This window comes from Penicillium expansum (assembly GCF_000769745.1).
Source record: "Penicillium expansum strain MD-8 chromosome Unknown contig60, whole genome shotgun sequence".
NCBI lineage: Eukaryota > Fungi > Ascomycota > Eurotiomycetes > Eurotiales > Aspergillaceae > Penicillium > Penicillium expansum.
The window spans coordinates 399378-421532 of NW_015971399.1; the positions used below are offsets into that span (position 1 = coordinate 399378).

The window sequence follows — 22155 nt, forward strand, 5'->3', positions numbered from 1 at the left end:
CCTAGGACGAGCAAGGGGACGGGGTAGGAGAGCATGCGATGAACAAGATACACCAACGCCAATCCCACAACAACACATGCGCAGAACACACATATCCAGATAAGTGGGAGACAAGAAAACAGAACAGATCGAGTATCCGCGAAAACGCACTAGAGCAATGATCAAATGTACAAACAAGGGTATATCGGAGGTGAAGCACCTGAAGGACCGTTCAGACTTTTACACGTTCACAGGCCGTCACCGGCACCTGTCTCGACACCATCGGCCGAATAGGATATACTGGGGTCGAACCCAAATCCAGTGGCGTCGGCATCCGTGTTGAGGAATGTATCAAAGTCGAAGTTCTCCAGAATGTCTGGATTTTCCAGTGCGCTGAAGTCAAGGTTGAATGCGGAAGCCTTTGATAGAGTCAGTAAATGCATACTTGTAGTAGACAAGGTGGTGAAATAACATACATCAGGAATGCTGAGGTCAGTGAAGGATTGCTGTTGGTCAGGAGGCTGCTGCACCATAGTCTGAGGAGGTGCAGTAGACTGTGCTGCTTGAGCTGGCCCGTTCGCTCCATTTGCTCCATTCTTAGGATTGAAAGAGCTAGGATGCTGCGGCGTGACGGGAGTCGATGGGGTCGGGGGCTCTGCGGCTTCGGTAGATGGAGTCGCGCCTGCGGCCGCACTGGCGGCAGCAGCAGCAGCTTGCTTCTTGTTGGGTCGCTTGAAGTCAAATTAGCAGATACAAAGATTACAGCAGCACTTGAGAGTATACAAACCTTGCGAGTGTCCTTCGCATCCTTCTTGCCCTTGGGTGGAGCCTTGGTAGTTTGCTGGGGCGTTGGTGGTGCGTTCCCAGCGGTCTGAGGTGACACCGGCTGGCCACGACCAACGTTAGGACCGGTGACGGGTGGCGCCGAGGGCGGAGGCATCGCGCTTCGTTCCTGCGGGGTTCCAGCCTGGGGCTGGTTCGCAGGCGAATGCTGCGGAGGCATCTGCGGTTGTCCTGGCTGCCATTGTCCACTAGGCATACGTTGGCCGGCATTGGCTGGAATCGGCTGGCCCATTTGAGCTCCAGTGAAGGCAGGATTAGAGCTAGGAGGTCGCATATTCGGTCCAGGGAAGAACTGAGCTGCCATCTCTGGGGGAATCGGACCACCGTTGAGGTTCATGGATCCGGGAGATCCACGCTGGGACATGTCGCCGGCGCTTGGCGACCCGGGAAGTCCAGTCGGAGGCATCTTGGGCGTGCCTCGTTTCATTTGGTCGCTAGGATTGGGAGACGCGCCCGCCCTGCTGCCCGGGGAAGTACCTGGCGGCAAAACTCCCTGGCCGGGCATTGGGGGCTGGCCGTCAGCGCGGGCCATGCTATCTTGCTCTTGACGAGCCATCATCAAACGCCGCTTATTCTGCTGTTCAAGCAGCATAAGCTGCATCTGATAATCTTGAAGAGCATGGTTACCATTCTGACTGCCAGGTGTCTGCAAACTACCAGGTGTCTGTAAGCCACCAGGTCGGACCTGGGCGAGTTGACCATTTGCACCGTAGTACTCAGGACCACCGCCCATAGGATACATTCCTTGGCCATCCGGCATCGGCACCAGATCCCCCTGATTCGCCATAACACCGGGATTCATCATGCCACCATTCGGGATACCCTGGGAATTCGATGCTGAGCGAGAGTGATGAAGGGCCAAGTTTTGAGCATATACCTGCATAGATTTCTGTTGCGCAGCTTGTCCCTGGAACTGCTGGAATTGCGCCGGAGTCATTCCCCTCTGCATTCCATTCTGCATCATTATAGCCTGCGGGTTGGGCTGTCCAGGCATTCCTTGTCCCTGTCCACGGCCATTCGGTGCCAGCTGCTGTCCGTTGACAGAGCCTTCAAGACGTGGGCGTTTCGACGGCGAGGGGGCGTTGTCGGCAGACGCTGGTGACTGTGGTCGATGTCCACCCATCTCCATGTCCGGATCCCGTTGCATTTGCTGCATCATTTGCAAGTGCTGGGTCTTCTGGTACTGCGCCATTTGTTGTTGTTGTTGCGAGCTAGAAAGAATCTCATCAGCACGTCCACCCCCAACTTAACACTCCGCATGGGTAGGAAGATATTCAGATAGAGCATACAGTCCAGTGGTGTTGTTCTGCAGCACTGTTTTCTGCAGGTTAGGAGGCACCATGCCATTCTGTCTCCGGAGCTGGTTCATCTGGCCGGGCATCATAGGTTGCTGCCTCATAAATTGGTTGTGTTGCTGTTCTCGCAAACGCATGACGTTCTAGAGTTCAGGATTAGTCCATAATCCACATCCTCGATGTAGATGATCGTCCACGCACCTGGTTGTGCTGAAGATATAGCCGAATATCATTGCTATTTCCCTTCTTGCGTTGAGCCCAGAAGAACTCCCAGAAAAGGCTGAACCAATCGAGGAGAAATGAGGAGGGACTTTCGTTGGGAATATTTGGACGAGGAAGATCATCTGGGATCTTGATCTTCTCACCATCCTTCCCATCGGTCATCATAGCATCAGGGTCCATACCATTGACGTCGCCATCACGCCGATTTCCTGGACTCGTCTTGGGATTGTTGTCGGTGTTGAGTTTGATGTTTTCATCTTGCAAGAGAGCGCGGGCGCAGTCATGGTACCCACGCTTCAAAAAGTAATCATAGATGTAGGTGTTGAGGTTGTTGATCATGATTTCGGGGTTGTTCATAGTGCCGTCGTTACGAGAAGCCGTGGATCCGTTGTTGATCATAGGAACTCCACCCACAGGGCCTCCAGCCCCGGGGTTCATCCCGACATTCATTTGGTTCATGGTGGCGAACGGTGGGACTGCAGCCACCCTTGCCTGTTGTATCGTGAGATTTTCAAATCGGATGTACGCAGCTTCCGACGCGCGACCTCCGTTTCAGGCTATGAAGCCTAACGCGGGGTGATAGAAGCGACGCGTAGGAATTGATGCGGAGGCAAAGCGGTCAGCGCTTTCGAGGGAATATCGAAGGCTCGTAGGAACGCGTGTGTGTAACAGCGCAAATCAAACGGGTATATGATCGCGAAGTATGAACGAGTTCAGGATCACCGGTGGCGTCTTCTTCCGGAGAAACCACGCGACGGGGTAGAAACGAGAGGATGGAGGCTCGGAGGCGCAGGCGAAGTATGCTCGGTATCTCTGACTGGAGAAATTGGGTGAGCACTTGCCAGAGGATTAAACACTTCAAATGACCAAGTGCAGGGGCAAGTGCGCAGTCTATATGGGGGTAGGCGATGACGGATGTACAAGGAGGCGGAAAAAGCGCACAAGTGAGGTGGTTGGTATGGGGGGGGGCGGCGACAGACACCCGATCGGGCAGAATCGCGGACAGGAGATCACCAAACCCGTGTACAAAGAAAAAGGAGGCCCAAGAACAAGAAACGAAAAAAAAAGAACAGATTAAGAATAGAAAGGGGGAGTCTAAGAGATGTGGATCTCACAGTGGGAAGAGGAGGACGGATTCAGTGAGAGAGAGCCGGGGGGGACGTACATTGACAGGCGCTGCGCTCTGCGGGAGAATCGCTTGTTCGGAGCGGATCAACCTGGTCGGAGGTCGGGGCTGGGGATGGCGCTGTCAAGCGTATTTCTGGGAATGCACCGATCTGATAACCATTGAATTTGCGGTCTGCGACGAAAAAAGAAACAAGAAACAAGAGTCAGAGAAGTATCGAGAAAGAAATGGGAGATATATGTGGAAATATGGTGGTTTGAACAGATCAGAGAGGAAAAAGGGAAGCTGGAAGGAAAGTCAGAAGGGTGATATGATACCTGATGGGCCCTGCGATGGATCCCAGCGGGAGTCTAAAAAGTAAGGTAAGCCACTATTTCGCGACCACCACGAAGGTTGAATATACCGAAGATCGAGGGATTTAGGAGAATTGAACAAATTGAGAGGAGAATCAATTGCTGTGGAAAAGTCGTGTCCAGGTAGAGGTTGAGAAAAGATGGAAAGGAGGGAAATTCGATCTGTAAAGAGTTGAGGGGCGGCGGAGATAGTGGTACAGAACCAGTATGGCCCGGCGTTTGTGACATACAATACTTGACAAATACAATAACTCGGATGTTCCGTTGACCGCTATTTAGGTGCCCATAGGAATTATATATACTTGACCGAACTGCAGGTTTACCATACAATACATGTTTGGTCATGACGATACAGATCAAGCTCCTGAGCGGCAGATTCGCCGAGGATCTACGGGATACACGTATAAAAAGGGAAAAAAAGGGAGATCATGCGATTTCTATGGACTGATCGTAACTTAACCCCCAAACCTTGCCCTAATCGGAAGCTAAATTGAATATAATGTATCGAGCCCCTATGCCAGTGATAAATCGCGTGGTTTAGGATACATCATAAACCCTAAGTTACTAAAAGACAGGTGTACAAATAGAGTGATTATCGGAAGCAATAATGACGAATAAGGGCAAAAAAAAAGACCCATCCCTCTAAAAACATAACCAATGAGGAACCCCTAGAAACGCCCATTCTTCAAGTAGTGTAAATGCACAAGATCTCGCAAGGTTATTATTCTTCCTCCGGTGGCATCTCATCCTCAATGTATCGTACGAGGGAGACCCGCATCTCCGTGGTATCATCTCCGCGCAGCACGTCACTGACAAAGTGCGCCTCGATCTGCATTTGAACCTAAAAACCGGGTCAGCGATCGAACCTAGAGCAAGGGGAACCCACTCCAATTGACCGGGGTGCTGGTAACTTACCATCTCCAGGGACCCTCGGAGGACGCCACACAGGATATTGGAGAACCATAGCTCATCCTGAGCCCGCCCATCATCGGGAAGCTCCACAAAGTCCGCCAGGGGGTTGTCTTCAAAGATAAGGGAAAACTGGGTGTTATCACTCGTCCAGTTTGTGACTGTAGGTGTGACATTCAGGAAGATCTTAAAGCCAACCTAGTCGGGTTGTCAGCCATCATAGCTTTGTTATCTCCATGTTCTCAAGTGACTCCCACCTTCGCGATCATATCAGCTGTCTCCCGGAAGTTGGCGCATCGGCCGACACCTGACTTGGCCAGGAAGTCTTCAATGAGTCGCATTCCGATATTGTATCCCATCTTATCCAACTGCTTGTTGACATCCTGATAGTTGCTATCGTAGTCTTGGCATAATTGTGCGACAATTGTTCCGTAGGTTAATGTGACCAGCTCCGCGTTGACTTTATCGACTCTTGTTCTGCGCATAGGAAGAAAGCCGATTAGTTCGTGTTCGAGGTCAGAGATAAAGCGAAGTCAATTGGTCATCGCTTCTCTGCTCCAGTATTCGGGCACTGGGGCTTACTGACTTCCATATTCTGTTCGAAGGTCATTGATTAATAGAAGGTCCACTGGATAAGGCATCCGGCCTTGGGAGTCCACCTACTCTTCTCCTATTCTTGATGTTTTCGTCGACGACATCTTTGGGATTATGATCTGATAGCTCTGTTTTTTTGGTAAAATAGGGGAAATGAATAGAATCCAGAGAAGCACGGGTAACTGTGACAGTCAACTGTTGATCAGGGTGATTGTGGGGAGTCCGTGATTGTTGGAGTTGCTGATTGTACACAGCAGTAATACAGCCGACGAAAGCGACCATGCTGGACTTTTCATTTCATTGGTTCTTTTTATTCGCCGCCTTTTTCTCCGCCTTTTCATTTTGTATGTATTGTACGTGGTGAGTGGGGTAAATGACCGTGTTATTTTCTGCCAGACAAAAATAACCCCAAGACTATCAAGTCTCGATGGTCGCTTTCGTCCACCGGACACAGCCCGCTCACCGCCGAGGCCAGGTGGGATTATCGTTCTTCCCGCAGCTTCTCGCCCTGAACTTTTGCTCTCCACTACTTTCGCCCGAAGTCGCGATTGATCACCAATCAATTCTTTTACCTCTCCAAATTCACCGAGGTGCTTGCTGTGACAATGTCTGGTGAAAAGCGCCCTGCTCCAGAGGGCTTTGGGACCTCGCACCAGCTCGTGGTCAAGCGGAACAAGGCCGCCGAAAATGCAGGAACCGAGCTCGTGAAGGGCTCTTCCCAAAATGGAGCTCTCATTCAATCTGTATGCGCCAAAGTTTGCCCTCGAAGCTCAATGGGCTTTCACGGAGCATAGTCAGCTAATCTGAGTTAACAGGTTCCTCGCACAAGTGGTTTGGATGCTCCTATCATGGAGCTCACAGGTGAGAGGCTGTCGCCGATTTGTGTCGCTATACATGCGCTAACCGAAATAATCTACTAGGCCACTCTGGTGAAGTATTTGCAGTTCGATTCGACCCTACCGCGCAACACATCGCATCTGGATCCATGGATCGTTCCATCTGTATGTCTCATCTTTATACCGGAATGCGGCCGCCGAAAATGTTACTGATCAAGAGTTCTTGAATAGTACTGTGGAATACATACGGGCAATGCGAAAACTACGGCCAATTGACAGGTCACCGGGGAGCTGTGTTGGATCTTCAGTGGTCACGCGATTCGCGGGCACTGTTCTCAGCATCCGCAGATATGACCCTCGGAAGCTGGGATGTTGAGACCGGGGAACGAGTACGCCGTCACGTGGGCCATGAGGAGATCATCAACTGCCTCGATATCAGCAAAAGAGGACAGGAGCTTCTAGTCAGTGGTAGTGATGATGGGTCCATCGGCATCTGGGATCCGCGGCAGAAGGATGCTCTGGACTATCTCCAGACGGAACTCCCCATTACCGCAGTGGCATTGTCCGAAGCGGGTAATGAGATCTACAGTGGAGGTATTGACAATACAATCCATGCCTGGGATATTCGGAAGAAGGCCATAGTCTACTCGATGGCCGGACACACAGATACCATCACATCGCTACAAATCTCGCCAGACTCACAGACTTTGCTGTCGAACTCTCATGACTCCACTGTTCGCACATGGGACATTCGTCCATTCGCCCCTGCCAACCGGCAAGTGAAGACCTACGATGGTGCCCCTGTTGGACTAGAGAAGAACCTCATCCGTGCCAGCTGGGATCCTAAGGGCGACAAGATTGCTGCAGGCAGTGGTGATCGAAGTGTGGTTGTTTGGGAGACCAAGACCGGTAAATTGCTGTACAAACTTCCCGGGCACAAGGGCACTGTCAATGACGTGCGCTTCTCTCCCAATGATGAGCCGATCAGTGAGTATACACCCTTTGCGAGCAAACCCACAATTTCTAACATGGTCACAGTCGTTTCTTGCTCCTCCGATCGGAACCTGGTGCTTGGAGAGCTGGGCAAATAAGCATATATGATAGGTATTAATGTTTTAATGAAGATCAGCGGGCGTCAAATTCATTTTTTCAAACATGCCATGTCCATCCGTTCCCGATCTGGACACAGCTTGTGCTACCAAGTCAGAGAGCATCTTTCGGCTTCCAGAGGTGACTTGTCCGGCTATGCATCCGGATCTATGAATTGTACAATAAGAACTAAATTTCAAAGTAATCCTGCTATTGGAAATTTATGGTCTACAAGAACAGTTTTGATGCGGCCTCTCCACTAGGTTGAGCTCGGGACAGTGTCGGATTTGGATGATCTAAATATCCAGCTAATTCGAGAATATATCGTGGATTATTATGATGCCTTTTCCAACATCTTTTTCTAATGTCTGTAATCCGGCGAAAAGCACTCGATATAAGGGTAGAATAGGTAACGGCCTAAGTTTCAAGCACTTTTCAAGTACCTCTGTTAACTTCTTTCCCACGTACTCCTGATTTGCGGTTGCAAATGTATACCTTCTCGATCCATAGAGATGAGTAAATGTAAACAATACGTAATTCATGAATGTATGTACCGACCTAACCTTGGTAGACATGAAGTATTTGACTTTCAAGGCCAGACTTGACTGACATCTTCCTTCTCTTCTTTTCTTCCTCTACACAACTCTTCAAATCCTGCAAGATGTTTGATCAACAATATACTCCGGAACTCCCCTACTACTCCAAGGTGGACTCTGTTGCCGATACCACCATCACGTATCGCATGCTCTACCTCGAGCCTAATGTCCAGCCAGAATCGGAAAAGTGGCAGTCCCGCATTTATCGATGTTGTATTCCTCTTTTGATACTTATTTTGATAGGTGAGTCTTACATCGAATGCTGCAACTTATGCAAGCTATCTGAAAGGTTCGTTGCTAACTTCCAACGTAGACATGGCTGTCTATATTGAGGCCCCCCACGCCTCAAACGCCGTCGGGTATGTCGTGCACACCCTACAGGGCTTTGTGTTGGCTATACAGTGGTACAGCCTAGTCAGATATTTTTTGGCACTGAGGCGTCAATCTTGGAAGCCGAAAGGTCGTGGTTATGATCTCTCCGTTGGACCAGCATACACATACACATTCCCCTTACGACCAGGGGACGGTGATTCGATTGCTCCCCCATCTAATGATTTTGATGATGCCCATGTTTCCGGGCACAGAAAAGCATTCCCTTGGTGTATAAAGGGAATGGTGGGATAATACTCCATGTGTTCGATGCATCTTCTGTTGCTGACATGGAAGCTTAGAGTTTCCAAAGTTGCCCAGATGGTCTCGTTGGTTGTTAAGCAGGGAATATCCTTGAGGCGTTGGCTTAACTTTTGGCTTTATACATGTTCGCTTATTCGGTCTTGTGACGTCTCTTTTGATAGTCTTTTTAGACGTTGTTTTACTTAAATATTTTCCCTTTCATTGGTTGTAGCTAAAATATAGTTGTTGAAAATGGCCTAAAATATGCAACCCTGCTTTTCTATACTCTGTATATAGCCTTCGATTCGATAGGCAAATAGGGTTGATGAGTGTCAGCGAGAGCGTTGCCAATCTCTTCAGTGGAATGAGATATACAATTCGTTATCCATCTGGTCGTATCTATATCCATGGTTTATAGTAGGATAGCACTTAAAGTCCATATGAGAATGCTCAAAATCTACATAAGAAGTAAAAACTGTATAATCTCAACACCAATCTCCAAACTAATTCTTAATAAATATTCAATCCTCTTATAAGTTGTACAGACAAGCATACCTACTATGTAGGTAGTATGGAATGATGCAATAAGCGGGAAAAAAAAGATTCCCCAGACGCTTATCTGGCCGAATCCCCCAACTTCCCACTCCACAACAAGAGGGTGACCCCATTTAAAACAGTCTCTTTTCAGAGAGGCCTTAAATAAAAGGCCATCTGGCGCCCCATCCATGATCCCTACCGCGCTCAGATCTGCTCGAAGCGCACGCGACGGAGGTGATGTTTAACCTCCGCTCCGCCTGGATGGTGGTTTGGGCCATCCTATTATGGCTCACCGTCGTGCATGGCATGCGAGACAGCCAAGTCAAAGAACTAAGGTATAGCTACACTCGATCCTCTTCAAAAACATACAAAATTAACTAATACACCCCTGTCCTTCCGCAGACAAGAAACTGAGCGCATGTTCTTCCATGGCTTCGAGAGCTACCTCCAATACGCGTTCCCCGAAGACGAATTACGCGCCCTGACATGCGGCCCTCTTGTTCGCGACGAGAAGAACCCGGAGCATAATGATGTGCTGGGGAATTATTCTCTGACCTTGATTGACAGCTTATCGACGCTGGCCATTCTCTCCTCGAGCCCGGACAGTGGCGAGCGAGCCTTGGCGCATTTCCAGGATGGTGTCGAGGGATTTGTTAGGCTGTATGGTGATGGCTCAGACGGCCCTGCTGGTCAGGGCGAGCGGTCGAGGGGCTTTGATCTGGATAGCAAGGTACATCTGTTTGAAACTGTGATTCGGGGACTGGGTATGATTTCCCCCCCTTCATGGCTTATCGATTTGTCGCATGTGCTCAATTTCTGGCTATTCATGTCCTCCTGCTGACTTATTCAGGTGGATTGCTCAGTGCCCATCTTTTCGCCGTCGGCGAGCTACCCATCATCGGATACGAGCCATCCGAACGGGAGGCTGCCTTCGCCAGCGCATGGGATAAAAGTATGTTTATAAAAAGTGATCACGGTATTCGATGGTCCAATGGCTTTGTTTATGATGGCCAACTACTTCGACTTGCTGTGGATCTGGCCCACCGTTTGCTCCCCGCATTCTATACGGAGACGGGCCTTCCCTACCCTCGGGTCAACCTGCGCCACGGAATCCCATTCTACGAGAATGCGCCTTTAAATCTCAACACCCGAGATGCCGAGGGCAAGCGCAAATCCAAAAACGCGGCCTCTGAGCCCGCTGAAACTTGTAGTGCTGGGGCAGGCAGTCTGGTCCTTGAACTGACCGTCTTGAGCCGGCTCACTGGTGATGGGCGGTATGAGGACCTGGGTAAGAGGGCATTTTGGGCAGTCTGGAACCGCCGGAGTGACATCGGACTACTTGGATTTGGGATTGATGTCGAGTCCGGGAAATGGGTTGGACCATGGGCAGGAGTAAGCAGGATCTCTTTTAACAGGTACAAGCATATACTAATTGTCAGTAGATCGGCGCCGGCATTGACAGCTTCTATGAGTATGCTGTCAAAGCTCACGTTCTCCTGTCCGAGGGCGAGCGCCTGCCTTTCAACTCCAACAGCCCTTGGGCGGCATTGGACTCGTACTATACTCCTCTGACGGACTACCAGCATACCGCCGAGGCCTTCCGACAAGTTTGGGAAGAATCGCATACTGCGATCAATCGCCACCTATTCCGAGGTGAAGGTTATCAACATCCCCATCTTATTGTGGGAGATGTGATCACCGGTGCCACGCGAGCGTTTTGGATCGATAGCCTGAGCGCTTTCTATCCAGGAGTTCTCGCCCTGGATGGAAAGCTAGATGAAGCTATCCAGATTCATCTGCTGACCACCGCCATCTGGACACGTTACTCGGGCATCCCTGAGCGATGGAATGTGGCTACCGGTGACATCGACAACGGTATGCCGTGGTATGGAGGTCGGCCTGAGTTCATCGAGTCCAACTACTACATTTATCGCGCAACTCAAGATCCTTGGTATCTACATGTTGGAGAGATGGTTCTCAGCGATCTAAAGCGGCGTTGCTGGACCAAGTGTGGCTGGGCTGGCATTCGGAATGTTCTCACCGGCGAGCTCATTGACCGGATGGAGAGTTTCTTCATCGGAGAGACAGCCAAATACCTATATCTGCTGTTTGACCAGGATCATCCATTGAACAAGATCGATGCCCCGTGGGTTTTTAACACGGAAGGCCATCCTCTCATCATCCCGAAAAAGTCGGCATCCGCGCCTCGCCAGCAGCGAAATTCATCTCAGAGCCCGGACATGGCCGGAGGAGTATGCCAAATTATTCCTTCCCCGTTCTTCGGCGTGTCCTCCACTGCATCCCGAACAGACATATTCCATGCTGCCAACTTGGCACGTCTGGATCTGATGCCTGATCGGGGAGTGGCGGCAGGTCCTATTTTGCAAGACTCGCCTGGACATCAAAGTGTCTTTGTGTCTGACCTTTCATCACCTACCAATTACACATTCTACCCGTGGACGCTGCCACCTCAGCTGGTTCCATTCAACGCCACCAGCGCGCCTATGGCCGTTCGGCCCACGCTCGACATCTCATTCCCATCACTCCCAGGCGGCGTAAACATGGGACCTGGAGCGCTGGAACGTGTCCGAGACGGGGTACTTGTAAAAACAATTGGAGGACTCCGATTGAGTATGGTTCAGGATGTACAGTTGGAATCCCCGACGACCACGACTGGGGAGGAGGAAGACGGATACCGGGTCCAGGTGATCAACAATGTGCCACTGGGCAAAGATGAGAAGGTATATCTCTCTCGTCAAGTCACCTTTGATGTCGTCGATCCGTATGATCCGAACTTCACCCGTGTTCGCGACAATGCCATGCTTGACCTCGTCATTGACGTTCTCCCAGAGCCCTCTCGTCGACGCAATGATTCGGCTCATCCACGAGATGAAGAAACTCAACCAGAAAGTCCACACCCGCCAGAGCCCCGTCTCGCAGGCCACAGCCCCGCCTCTTCTGTCGACGATGCCGCAATTGTTGACTCCCCGGACTCAACAGTAAGAGCTATGCTATCGTCTCTGATGCACTCAGTGTCGTCGTTGCTTCACAACGAACCGACCGAGCCTGCTCCACTCAGATTGACTCTCCCCGCTGCTATCTCTTCCGGCATTGGGGCTAGCCCTCTTCCGGATGTTGAAGATGCAGTTACCATGTCCTTGCTTGGAAACCCATCCACAGACCGCCTGTCATGGTCAAGTATATACTTCGCCGGTGACCTTTGCGACGAGGGGATTCCCCGTGAGGTCGCCCATAACCACGAAGTCCTTGTTATCAAACGTGGCGGTTGCACTTTCTCGGAAAAACTCCGCAACATCCCCGCATACCGACCAACGCGATCTGCACTGAAGCTAGTTGTCGTCGTTTCATACGATGGCATACCACCACCCGGCTTCCACGGGAAGAAGAGAGAGCCAACGGATCAATCCGAGTCTCGCTCTGCGCTCGCCGCCGTCCGTGCCGAGCCCACTCTCATCCGTCCCCACCTCGATGAAGCCCAAATGACAGCCAGCGGCATCCCACGAAATTACCTCATCAGCATGGTCATGGTCGGCGGCGGAGATGAAACATACGAACTCCTGCGCCATGCAAGCGGCATTGGAGTCAAGAGACGATATAGCATGCGCTCTCGTGGTGTCCCAATCACGAATTTACACATTGTTTGAATATTCACACAGATATACTATACCCTTTTGGAAGACTCTTGGATCATTTGTGGCGCTTGTTTCATATTTCGCAAATGTAAATAGGTTTAGACTTGTATAGTCAAGCCTCCAGCTCAGAAATAATCGAACTGGATTCATCTGATAACAATCTACATTCACCATCCAACCAAGTTCTATATAAAAGCCACATCTTTCAACTCAAAGCCTCGACTTACCCTCCATCTCAACCTGAACCTTCCTCCAAGACTCAACTGCCCTCCTAGACGCCGTCTCAGGATTGACCCTCCCATCCCTCATCCTCCGATCAAAAACCTCCATAGAAACCCACCCCTCAAATCCAACCTCAACAATCCATGCCCTGGCAATCTCAACAACAGGCAAATACCCCCCAAACTCAACCTCCAAAGGAAAAGGCCTCGCATGCTTAGACCAAGTAAACTCCTTCGCCTCCCCAGGCAACGCCCACGGATGCGCCAATGAATAAGGAGGTTCAAACCGCTCCGCATCAGAAAGCTGCACATAGAAAATCTTCTCCAGCGGACAATCTCGCACAAACCTCCTCAGCGAATCCCGCAGCTTCGTCTCCGCATCCATCTGCACTCCCGTCGGAGAAGAATTATCCCCCCACACACGCGTCCCTTCATGGAAAGTATCCAGACACAGTCCGAAATTCGAACGGTCAACACGCTGTACGATCGACAGTGCACTTTCCCAGGTTGAACAGTTTGTTCCCCATGATAGGGGTTCGTAGGCGATTGATACTATTGGCTTGTTGGAGCTAGCTAGGTCGGATAGCTGCTGGAGGTCGGATATGATTGTTTTTTCATCGCGGCTGCAGTCCGCTGTGAAGATTGATGGGACTTGTAGGTATGGTGCGTGTAGCAGACGAGCGATTTCGAGCCAGTGCTGGGCGAGAGTGAGTCTTTCTTTTAGTGGGGTTGTTGAGCCTTCGTAGTTTTCGAAGGGGGCTAGGGAGAGGACTTGGAGGTTTGTTTCCTGGCAGACAGTGTGGATCTCTTGGGCTGCTGTGTGGATGGAGATGTTTTGCGTTTTACTGTAGGTGAGGAGGTCGTTGTAGACTATTTCGATTCCTGCGATGCCGGCTTGGGATGCGGCTCGGATTTTTTGGTCGAGGAAGTGGCCTGGGTATTGGCTAATGGAGATGCTGGAGATTGCTAGTTTGTTGGGTGTCATTTTGGAGCTTTTTTTGGGAATTAAATATTGAACCCTTTGACTTGCTTCTAGGAGACTTGATATATCAAATTAGGGCGGAAGTCGGTTTCCGGTATGTGGGGGAATCACGAATATACAACCCCGCAATTGGCTATCAAGTCATTTCAGTCAGGCAGTATCTGACTATTTCGTCCATCTCTTGTATCTTTCGGTCATTAATGGCCGAAGGGTGTGAAGTAGTTCATCGCCCTGCAAGAGTTGTAGGTTGGAACTATAAATCCGGGGTACTTGAGCCTCAGGTAATGATACGATATAAATGTACAACATACCTCATTCAAAGAAGCTCACAAATAGCAAACATATAAACACAGCTTACTAAATATAGCCACAGATCTATCAACCTCCAGCATGTTCCTTTGTCATATCAGCCTCATACCATGGTCAGAGATCAAACGTATCCATCATATATCAAGTTCAACGGTGATCATTTCGATGGACCTTCCATCCGCGTTTATTCCAGCTTTCGCAACCCAAATTCCTCACAGTAACAACCTCTAAAAGATGAGGTGCTGTCATATTTGCGTTTACCCATCCCCGCCCCACACCCGTTGGGCTTACCCATCCCCGCCACGCAGAGTAATCCAATCCCGCATCTATAAAGAATTGCTTAAGCCATTCATTGTTACCAGTCTCCCCACCTCGCAATCCTCCCGGGAAGTCGAAAGTGTAGGTATTGCGCACATGCAAAGAATTGGGTGATTCGTACTCTTTGCTGGATACACCCATATAGAGTTCCGTTTCGATTGTGACTTGTGCATCAAGATGACTGGTGACTTTGCACTGGTGCAAGATACTTTGTTCGGTTGGATAACGAGTGAAACTTTTGGGGAATAGACTCTTGGAATCTCCCATAGAGAGGAGCATAGCCACTACGAGTGCCCGCTCTCTGAATGAGATGCTGAGACAGGGACAGATGTCAACTAACCCCGCATAGGGCATGCAGTCAGGGCCAGAGAGTACACCACGCTTGTAGCGATGGCTCGCTTTATTGGAGTTGGTAGAGGGTTCGAATGCTGAGCGTGGGTGTAAGTTCATACACACCACGTAGGATTTCCAGCTTTCGTTTTGTAGTTGCTGTAGGAGCTGAATTCGAGGTCGTTGTGCGAGCTGGGTGTTGGGGTATATTGGTGGACGCTTTTCTCTCGGGATTAGGAGCTTTGCATGGTTTGGGTCTTTGACCTTGAGGAATGAGACAAAGTGAGTATAGTGATATCTGCAGGTAAGTGCAAAGCAGATCTGTTCTAGTACGGGGAGTTGCTCGTGTATAAGATCTAATATCTCTGCTGGGATCTGCCCGTTGTGAGGCTTTGAGGTTTGGGGTTGGTGAGAGACGGACATCTTTTTTTTTCTGTGTAGTGCCGATCAAAGTCTTGAGTTGTATCAGAGAGTGAAGTTCTATGCTCAGGTGAGTGGACAGGGTAAATGTAGCCTCTTCCCGATTTGGATGCGGCTGGGGCTACCACGTTACAGGGCATCTGCATCTAGATGTCACAATACAATAAGAACTAAATCTCAAGAGAATCCAGTTCTTGATTATTTGTTTTTATCATTTTAACTTTTGTTTAGGAGAAAGATAGAAAGATACCATTATCTATATTTGTGTGGCATTTTCCTGAATCAAAATAGAGATATGGATCTACTTGAGAATAGCCTCGGGTTCTTATTTCTTGAACTGTGATAGTTGGTGGAATGAGTAGATCTTAATAGCAAACCATCCACATACATGCCACAATTGACGACAACCGCTTAGCATCCTCGTTAGGAAAAAGCCATCGTATCCTGAACTATCAGCGGAACTATCAGCGGATCTGAGCTGTTCCACAATGCGGAATCAGTCTTGAAACGTGATGCTGCGGCAAGGGTAAATATCAACAAAGCCGGCATAAGGCATGCATTGCACTCCGAAGAGCACACGGGATATAGAGCTCTCATGGGTTGGTTTGCTCCCATGCTGGGTGTTGATGAAGGTTCAAGCACTGGGATGCAACATTTCCAACGGGGATTTTCTAAACGACGGAGTAGCTTCGTTGATTTGCTTGAGAATGTTCAAAATTCAATCTGCAGGTGATGGTCATTAGCGGGTTTCGAATGTCCGAGCATGCCTACGGCAGGTTTTATACGCCATCGCGCCAACCGACCAGGCAGGAAACTATGAATAATCCATACCTATAGCCCAGGGTACGAAGGTATTAATGCCTTCTAAAATAGGTACTAAAGATAATACTATTAGTACCTATATAAATCCTAGAATACCCTTATTTCTTATTACACCCTTTAAACTAAAGAATTAGAAGTAACTCTTCATCTTTAACATTAGCTTAAAGTATGATTTTTTTACCGTCTTTATACATATCTTAAAAAACTATCTAAAAGGACCATCTAAAAAGAACATCATAAGGCCGCAAACACAGCCGACTATCTATACCAAACATTGCTGTACACGAGATTTCTATCAAATTATATAGGTTGGCGCGATGGCGTCTAAAACCTGCCGTACATGCCCAAGTGAAAAGGGGTCCGGGATGGGGGCTATTTTTGCTCTGATAGAAGCTCTAGTCCACATCCTTGTCTAGAACCAACCACTTCCTGTTATTCTCCAACTGAATATTCTTGATTGGCTCGGGGGAGTCCAGAAAGTAATATATACACATGGTACCCGCTGTTCATATATAAGCGGGGAAGTCCACACACTAATTAGCGTAGGCTACCAACATTCTTGCGTTTGTTTAATAATAATCGGAGGAGCTCGTCCCTAGTGGCGTGGTCACATCCAGGTACGGCCCGGCCTAGTCTCACTCGGGCCTTAAAAGCTGCTATCAGCTATGTTGTAGTTTCGTTCCTTGCCCATTCGCAAACGCCAAATCGTGTGGGCTCTGCTTTTATACCTTGATTCCCTAGGGTCCCTTTCCTTGGACAGTATGGCAACCATACTGGATCATCCATTTTACCCCCTTAACCTCAATGCTGTTGGTTATGCGGCCAATACTATGAGCATCCCTGCACTTCTTGGCGTTTTCGCTATTGCAACCATTGGTATTATTGTGTTCAGCTCGTCTGTTCTAAAGATGATAAAGCCGAGTATATCGCGAACAGATAAGATTCTGGTAGGATGGTTCATCTTTAGTGGGTTCAATATTACCTCGGCCACGATGTCTGTCTATGAAGCTTTATTGACTCATTTCCTCAGGTGGATTCATACACTTTATTCTGGAAGGGTACTTTGTGTTTAACCATAAGACAATGCCACGTAGGCTAGATCTTCTTGGTCAAATGTGGAAGGAGTATGCCAAGGCTGATTCTCGATACATGACTATGGAGCCATTTGTACTTTGTATGGAGTCGATTACGGCTGTAAGTGTGCTATATCTTATCCTACGTGGATAATTATACTAAAGTTGTACACAGTTTGCGTGGGGACCTCTATGCTATTTCGTCTCATGGATGATCGTTACGGCGTCTCCGCATCGCCATCCAACACAATTGATTGTCTCTATGGGCCAATTCTACGGCGATATCTTATATTATGGGACAAGCATGTTGGAGGAATACTACCATGGGGTGTCTTACTCTCGTCCGGAGACTTTCTACTATTGGGGATACTTTATCTTCCTCAACTCCTTTTGGATTGTCATTCCAGCCTGTAAGAAATCCACTTCCGCCGGACTGGAGTCATTTTTGCTAATCTATCACTCTAGTCTGCATGTACCAAAGCTACTCGGCAATGGTGGGAGTGTCCCAAAAATCCATCATTCATACCAAAAAAACCATGTGAGCTGAGGGTGATGTCTTCGAGCTAGTGATACCCCCTGGACATTATGCAGTATCGATACGCCAGTAAGCGACTATAAGCCTAGTGTCGTCATTTTGTATTTCAAGCTGCATCATTGGATCAATGGGCGCTCAATAATAGGGAAATGATCTATCTTCTAACGGGCCACCGACGGGATTGACATGGGTACATGCATAGTCCACTTATAAGCTTACCCATTTAAAGGAACAGCCAAGAGATACTAGTACTTGTGCACACAAGGATAATCGCTCGCACTTTTATATTAAACCCGCTATCATGTTCTTTTCCCAAGAAAACATTATAAAAATATTTCTGTTTCTGCGCTCATGGCTTCAGACATCTTGAAAATAGTCTCCTCCAACATAGAGAACATCTCCAAGAGCGGTAGCGTGCTTAGGATACTCAACCAGGTATCGAGAGACGTTACAACTGCACCAGGCTTAGGTTTAACTCACTAAATTTATTGTTTATTTTCTAGGAAAGTCCGTTGTTTGCGAATTCACTCCTTGCCATATTTGATTCTACGTCTTTCCAAGTCGCAGTCCTTGGCTTGTTGACGCTTCTTGTTTTGACATATTCGCTATCCTTATTTGACTTCATCTGGACTCGACGCAGCCAGAGGCCCGGAAAGCCAGCACCGACCCTTCCATACCACCTCCCAGGACTATACCATGGCTTTGACCTAGGATGGAGCATGGCCAGCTTCCTAGCTAACACGGTGTCAGTCACTTGGTTACACTCAGTTGCGATGTTACTAACAAATGTTTTAGTAGACGCTGGGGCTATATTTCACCAATTGGGGTCCGCGCCGGACCCTTCAAATTCACAATGATTGTCAACCCAAGTCACATCAAAACCATACTACGATCTTCTAGATCCCTAACAAACAGACCTATGATGGCTTTTGTCATGGAGAAATGGTTCCGCACGCCCAAGGAATATTTGCACTTCTATGCTGCTCATGATCCCAGCGCTTCAATACCGGGAGAAAAACCTGAGCATATGCATGATTTCCAAGTGAAGACCAGCCTCAAGTACTTATCAGGGAAACATCTTCTGGCCATGTCAGAGAGATACCTTGCGGTTCTCAAGAGCAGGCTAGTGGCCCTCGAGATTCCAACTGACAGTTGGATAGAGATCTCGGATTTTTACGCATGGCTTCAAAGCCAGGTCACTCCCTCGGTTATTGAAGCCATGATGGGTTCGCGACTTCTAGAAATGTATCCTGACATCGTGGAGGACTTTTGGGAATTCGAGCATCAGGTCGCCAACTATTCCCGTGGCTTGCCTCGCTGGATTATTCCCTCTGCATACGAAACTCGGGATCGTTTGCTAGCGAACATCAAAGCATGGAATCGACTTGCAAATCGTGAATCTGATTATACGCAGCATGGAGGAGAGGGACCCGAGTGGGATGAATATTTCGGAAGCAAATTCATCAAAGCTCGTGAAGATTATTTGAGGAAGTATGGCATGGATGAAGACTCAATCGCATCTGAGAACCTTGCCCTTCTTTTTGGGTAAGTGAGTTCTCTTTCAAGGGAGAAAGAGCTCTCAACTAAGAGACCTCACAGAGCTAATGCAAATGCCGTTCCCGCTGTTTTCTGGTATATTTTCGAATCTTTCAAGGACTTGGAATTGCAAGAAAACCTAAAGACCGAGCTCCAAGATTGTCTAAAGCCAGAGACTGGTGACTTGGATATTCCCAAGTTATCCACTAAACCTTTGCTGCAATCCACTTACGCAGAAGTGTTGCGCCTCCGCGTCACCACCTCAACGATACGCACAAATGAAGATGCCAACTTCAGGCTAGGTCCTGATTATACTATTGGCAAAAACATGATTATGACAATATTCTCTTCGGTTACGGCTTATAACAGACAGGCCTGGGAAGCTACAAGACCCGAGACCGTTACTATACCTCTAGATGAATTCTGGCCAGAGCGCTTTGTTCGAAAGGACAAAATAGATGCGAATTTCAGTCTTGAAGGCTTGACTGAATGCTGGATGCCTTACGGTGGAGGTCACCGTATGTGTCCTGGTCGTCATTTTGCCAAAAATGAGATAATTGGCACGCTGGGGGTGCTCTTGGAATTGTTTGAATGTGAACTGGTTGATGTTAAGCAAGCTGAACGGGTCAAGCCTGACACGAGATGGGTGCCCTACGGAACATTACCACCTACGAAGAAGCTGGCCGTGAGACTTCGAAGACGCACAGAATGAGGTTTGTCAATTTCTTGATTTAGAAATGAAGAAATGAAGAATTAGACCTTGGGCTTTTATAATTCTGTGCCCAATATAACAACTATAACAATTACTGCTCAATAATTCCCCTCGTCTCTACTATATATCTATAAATTCCCGGTATGGTGGAATAACGCAATCGGAGCTAAGCTTATGCATTCCCTCTACTCTTGACTCATTCCCACCTCTCTTACCTCCCTCCTCCCTTCAACATCCAAATATAACAATCATCCATTATCACATCACATCAGAAAAAATGCGTGCCGACCCAACCACCCTCCAACCAACAGAAAGACACACCCAAGTCCCAATCCCCTCAATCACAAAACTACTTCAATACCCAAAATACCTCTACTTCGCCTATGGCTCCAACCTCTCCCCCTCCCAAATGAAAACCCGCTGTCGCATAAACCCCACCCACTCCGCCACCCCACTAGCAATCGCAACCCTCCCGCAATGGCGCTGGTTAATCTGCGAAGCGGGCTACGCAAATGTCCTCCCACCACCTGGTCTGCGCGTCGCGAATCAAGACTCCGAGATCGCGCATAAGATCCCTGTCTCCGGGTCTGAGGACGCGGTCTACGGCGTTCTTTACCAGATGGATCTTGGCGATGAGGGGATTCTAGATGGTTACGAGGGCGTTGATACATCTGCTGCGGATGCGGGGGCCGGGGATGGTGTGCCCATTTCTGTGAGGCCCCGGGTGCAGGGAGATGGATCTTATAATAAGTGGTTTGTTGAGGCGGATGTTGTGACGTGGTTAGATGGGGCGGAGGGGGTTAGGGCGGGGCTTGAAGACGGGGAGGGGAAGGTGCCGGTTTTGGTTTATGTTGACGAGAACTGCGTTAGGCTTGCTGGGCCCAAGTTTGAGTATATTGCAAGGATGAATCGGGCTATTCGGGAGTCTGTGGATTTGGGGGTTCCTGCGGGATGGGTGGAGGAGGTTATGAGGAAGTTCATTCCTAAGGAGTGAAACACTGTAGATTTGATAGATTGAAAGATGGATGCATTTAGAAGGATCTCAATCCATAGTCACATCAGGTCCAATTGCTAGGACGCTACTCTTATCAAAATAAGAAAATATGATCAGCCAGTTTATACACATATCAAGTTGCATTGATAAAAAGCTATTTGTCTATGGGATATTATCCAGGCAGCTCTGCGCCAGCTGTGGCGGGTGCCGTCGACCAGCGAAACAAGGCTCCAGACTCGAAGTTCGAGTCATTTGTTTGATTGGGCCCGGGAGGAGCGGATGGCAGACGCGCTCACCGCAAGATCGGGTGTGGTCGGGCTTTTGAAAGGATGGGGTCATTATAATCGGCAGTTGAGATCGTCGCAGAAAGAAATGATTTTTTTTTTGAAGCGGTGTGTATAAAATTAAGCCTGGCCAGAGAGGAGAGTGTAAACCGGCGCGGGGAGCTTGTCGCGTCCGTGGAGGAACTCAAGTTCGAGGAGGAAGATGAAGCCGAGGAGCTCGCCGCCCATCTTCTGGATCAGCTCACCACCGGCCTTGGCAGAGCCACCTAAAAATAGTTAATTAGTATGAAGTATCCACAGGGAGATTCTCAATCACATACCAGTAGCAATAATGTCATCAATGACGAGGACCTTCTGGCCGGGCTTGATGGAATCGGCCTGCATCTGGAAGAAATCCTGACCATACTCCTTCTCGTAGCCCTGGGTCTCGCAAGGACCGGGGAGCTTGCCCTGCTTGCGCACGGGGACGAAGCTGGCACCCAGACGCAACGCCAGGCTGGGTCCCATCAGGAAGCCACGGGCCTCAAGGCCGACAATGACATCGGGCTTCTGGCCACCGTAGTTGGCAATGATGTGAAGTTCCAGGGAGCGGATCAGGGCCTCATGCAAAGAGGGATCGGCGAAGATAGGCAGGATATCCTCGAACAAGATTCCCGGAGAGGGGAAATCCGGGAACTGGCGCAGGGCGGCGCGCAGTGCTACCTTAAGACTGGCGAGTTCGGCGGCGCTGGTGGCATCGGAGGCGGGGAGTCCGACTTTGGAGGCATCTGGGAGAGTGGAGGACATGATGATGAAAGGAAGAGAAGAAAGAGGGGGAAGAGGCTTAGATGTAAAAGGGTTTAAAAAAAAAAGAAAAATCTCAAAAAAATATTTGGAGGGGGAAAAAAAAGGAAATGGGTAAAATTACAGATAAGGCAGATAAAATCGGGTTACTTGCCCCTCAGGTCTAGATCGTTACTGGTTTTTTTTACTTTG

At 48.9% G+C, this 22155-nt stretch overlaps 9 protein-coding genes across 9 annotated transcripts; 5 read left to right on the forward strand and 4 right to left on the reverse strand.

The window, feature by feature from the left end:
• Nucleotides 1-227: 227 nt before the first annotated feature.
• On the reverse strand, nucleotides 228-2789 carry somA (putative cAMP-dependent protein kinase pathway protein (Som1); the record flags this gene model as incomplete). The annotated part of the gene is made up of 5 exons (XM_016739680.1): nucleotides 228-398; nucleotides 456-710; nucleotides 767-2033; nucleotides 2112-2260; nucleotides 2319-2789. The coding sequence occupies 5 exons, from the start codon at nucleotides 2787-2789 to the stop codon at nucleotides 228-230; spliced, it is 2313 nt and encodes a 770-aa protein (XP_016596424.1).
• A 1750-nt stretch (nucleotides 2790-4539) lies between these two features.
• PEX2_024060 (TRAPP complex core subunit BET3) lies at nucleotides 4540-5212 on the reverse strand (the record flags this gene model as incomplete). The annotated part of the gene is made up of 3 exons (XM_016739681.1): nucleotides 4540-4659; nucleotides 4734-4925; nucleotides 4985-5212. 3 exons carry the CDS (start codon nucleotides 5210-5212, stop codon nucleotides 4540-4542), a joined length of 540 nt encoding a protein of 179 aa, XP_016596425.1.
• Nucleotides 5213-5748: 536 nt separating this feature from the next.
• On the forward strand, nucleotides 5749-7248 carry PEX2_024070 (WD40 repeat domain-containing protein; the record flags this gene model as incomplete). The annotated part of the gene is made up of 6 exons (XM_016739682.1): nucleotides 5749-5796; nucleotides 5864-6064; nucleotides 6137-6182; nucleotides 6242-6322; nucleotides 6389-7144; nucleotides 7196-7248. The coding sequence occupies 6 exons, from the start codon at nucleotides 5749-5751 to the stop codon at nucleotides 7246-7248; spliced, it is 1185 nt and encodes a 394-aa protein (XP_016596426.1).
• A 659-nt stretch (nucleotides 7249-7907) lies between these two features.
• On the forward strand, nucleotides 7908-8257 carry PEX2_024080 (uncharacterized protein; the record flags this gene model as incomplete). The annotated part of the gene is made up of 3 exons (XM_016739683.1): nucleotides 7908-8085; nucleotides 8156-8201; nucleotides 8245-8257. 3 exons carry the CDS (start codon nucleotides 7908-7910, stop codon nucleotides 8255-8257), a joined length of 237 nt encoding a protein of 78 aa, XP_016596427.1.
• Nucleotides 8258-9409: 1152 nt separating this feature from the next.
• On the forward strand, nucleotides 9410-12656 carry PEX2_024090 (glycoside hydrolase family 47 protein; the record flags this gene model as incomplete). The annotated part of the gene is made up of 3 exons (XM_016739684.1): nucleotides 9410-9755; nucleotides 9842-10383; nucleotides 10434-12656. 3 exons carry the CDS (start codon nucleotides 9410-9412, stop codon nucleotides 12654-12656), a joined length of 3111 nt encoding a protein of 1036 aa, XP_016596428.1.
• A 198-nt stretch (nucleotides 12657-12854) lies between these two features.
• On the reverse strand, nucleotides 12855-13850 carry PEX2_024100 (sugar phosphate isomerase/epimerase family protein; the record flags this gene model as incomplete). Its single annotated transcript, XM_016739685.1, has 1 exon — nucleotides 12855-13850. One exon carries the CDS (start codon nucleotides 13848-13850, stop codon nucleotides 12855-12857), a length of 996 nt encoding a protein of 331 aa, XP_016596429.1.
• A 3309-nt stretch (nucleotides 13851-17159) lies between these two features.
• PEX2_024110 (Cytochrome P450) lies at nucleotides 17160-19902 on the forward strand (the record flags this gene model as incomplete). The annotated part of the gene is made up of 7 exons (XM_016739686.1): nucleotides 17160-17240; nucleotides 17295-17529; nucleotides 17585-17657; nucleotides 17711-17723; nucleotides 18158-18399; nucleotides 18450-19199; nucleotides 19254-19902. The coding sequence occupies 7 exons, from the start codon at nucleotides 17160-17162 to the stop codon at nucleotides 19900-19902; spliced, it is 2043 nt and encodes a 680-aa protein (XP_016596430.1).
• A 277-nt stretch (nucleotides 19903-20179) lies between these two features.
• Nucleotides 20180-20896, forward strand: PEX2_024120 (gamma-glutamylcyclotransferase family protein; the record flags this gene model as incomplete). The annotated part of the gene is made up of 1 exon (XM_016739687.1): nucleotides 20180-20896. The coding sequence occupies one exon, from the start codon at nucleotides 20180-20182 to the stop codon at nucleotides 20894-20896; it is 717 nt and encodes a 238-aa protein (XP_016596431.1).
• Nucleotides 20897-21300: 404 nt separating this feature from the next.
• On the reverse strand, nucleotides 21301-21966 carry PEX2_024130 (adenine phosphoribosyltransferase APT1; the record flags this gene model as incomplete). The annotated part of the gene is made up of 2 exons (XM_016739688.1): nucleotides 21301-21446; nucleotides 21501-21966. The coding sequence occupies 2 exons, from the start codon at nucleotides 21964-21966 to the stop codon at nucleotides 21301-21303; spliced, it is 612 nt and encodes a 203-aa protein (XP_016596432.1).
• Between the last annotated feature and the right edge of the window lie 189 nt (nucleotides 21967-22155).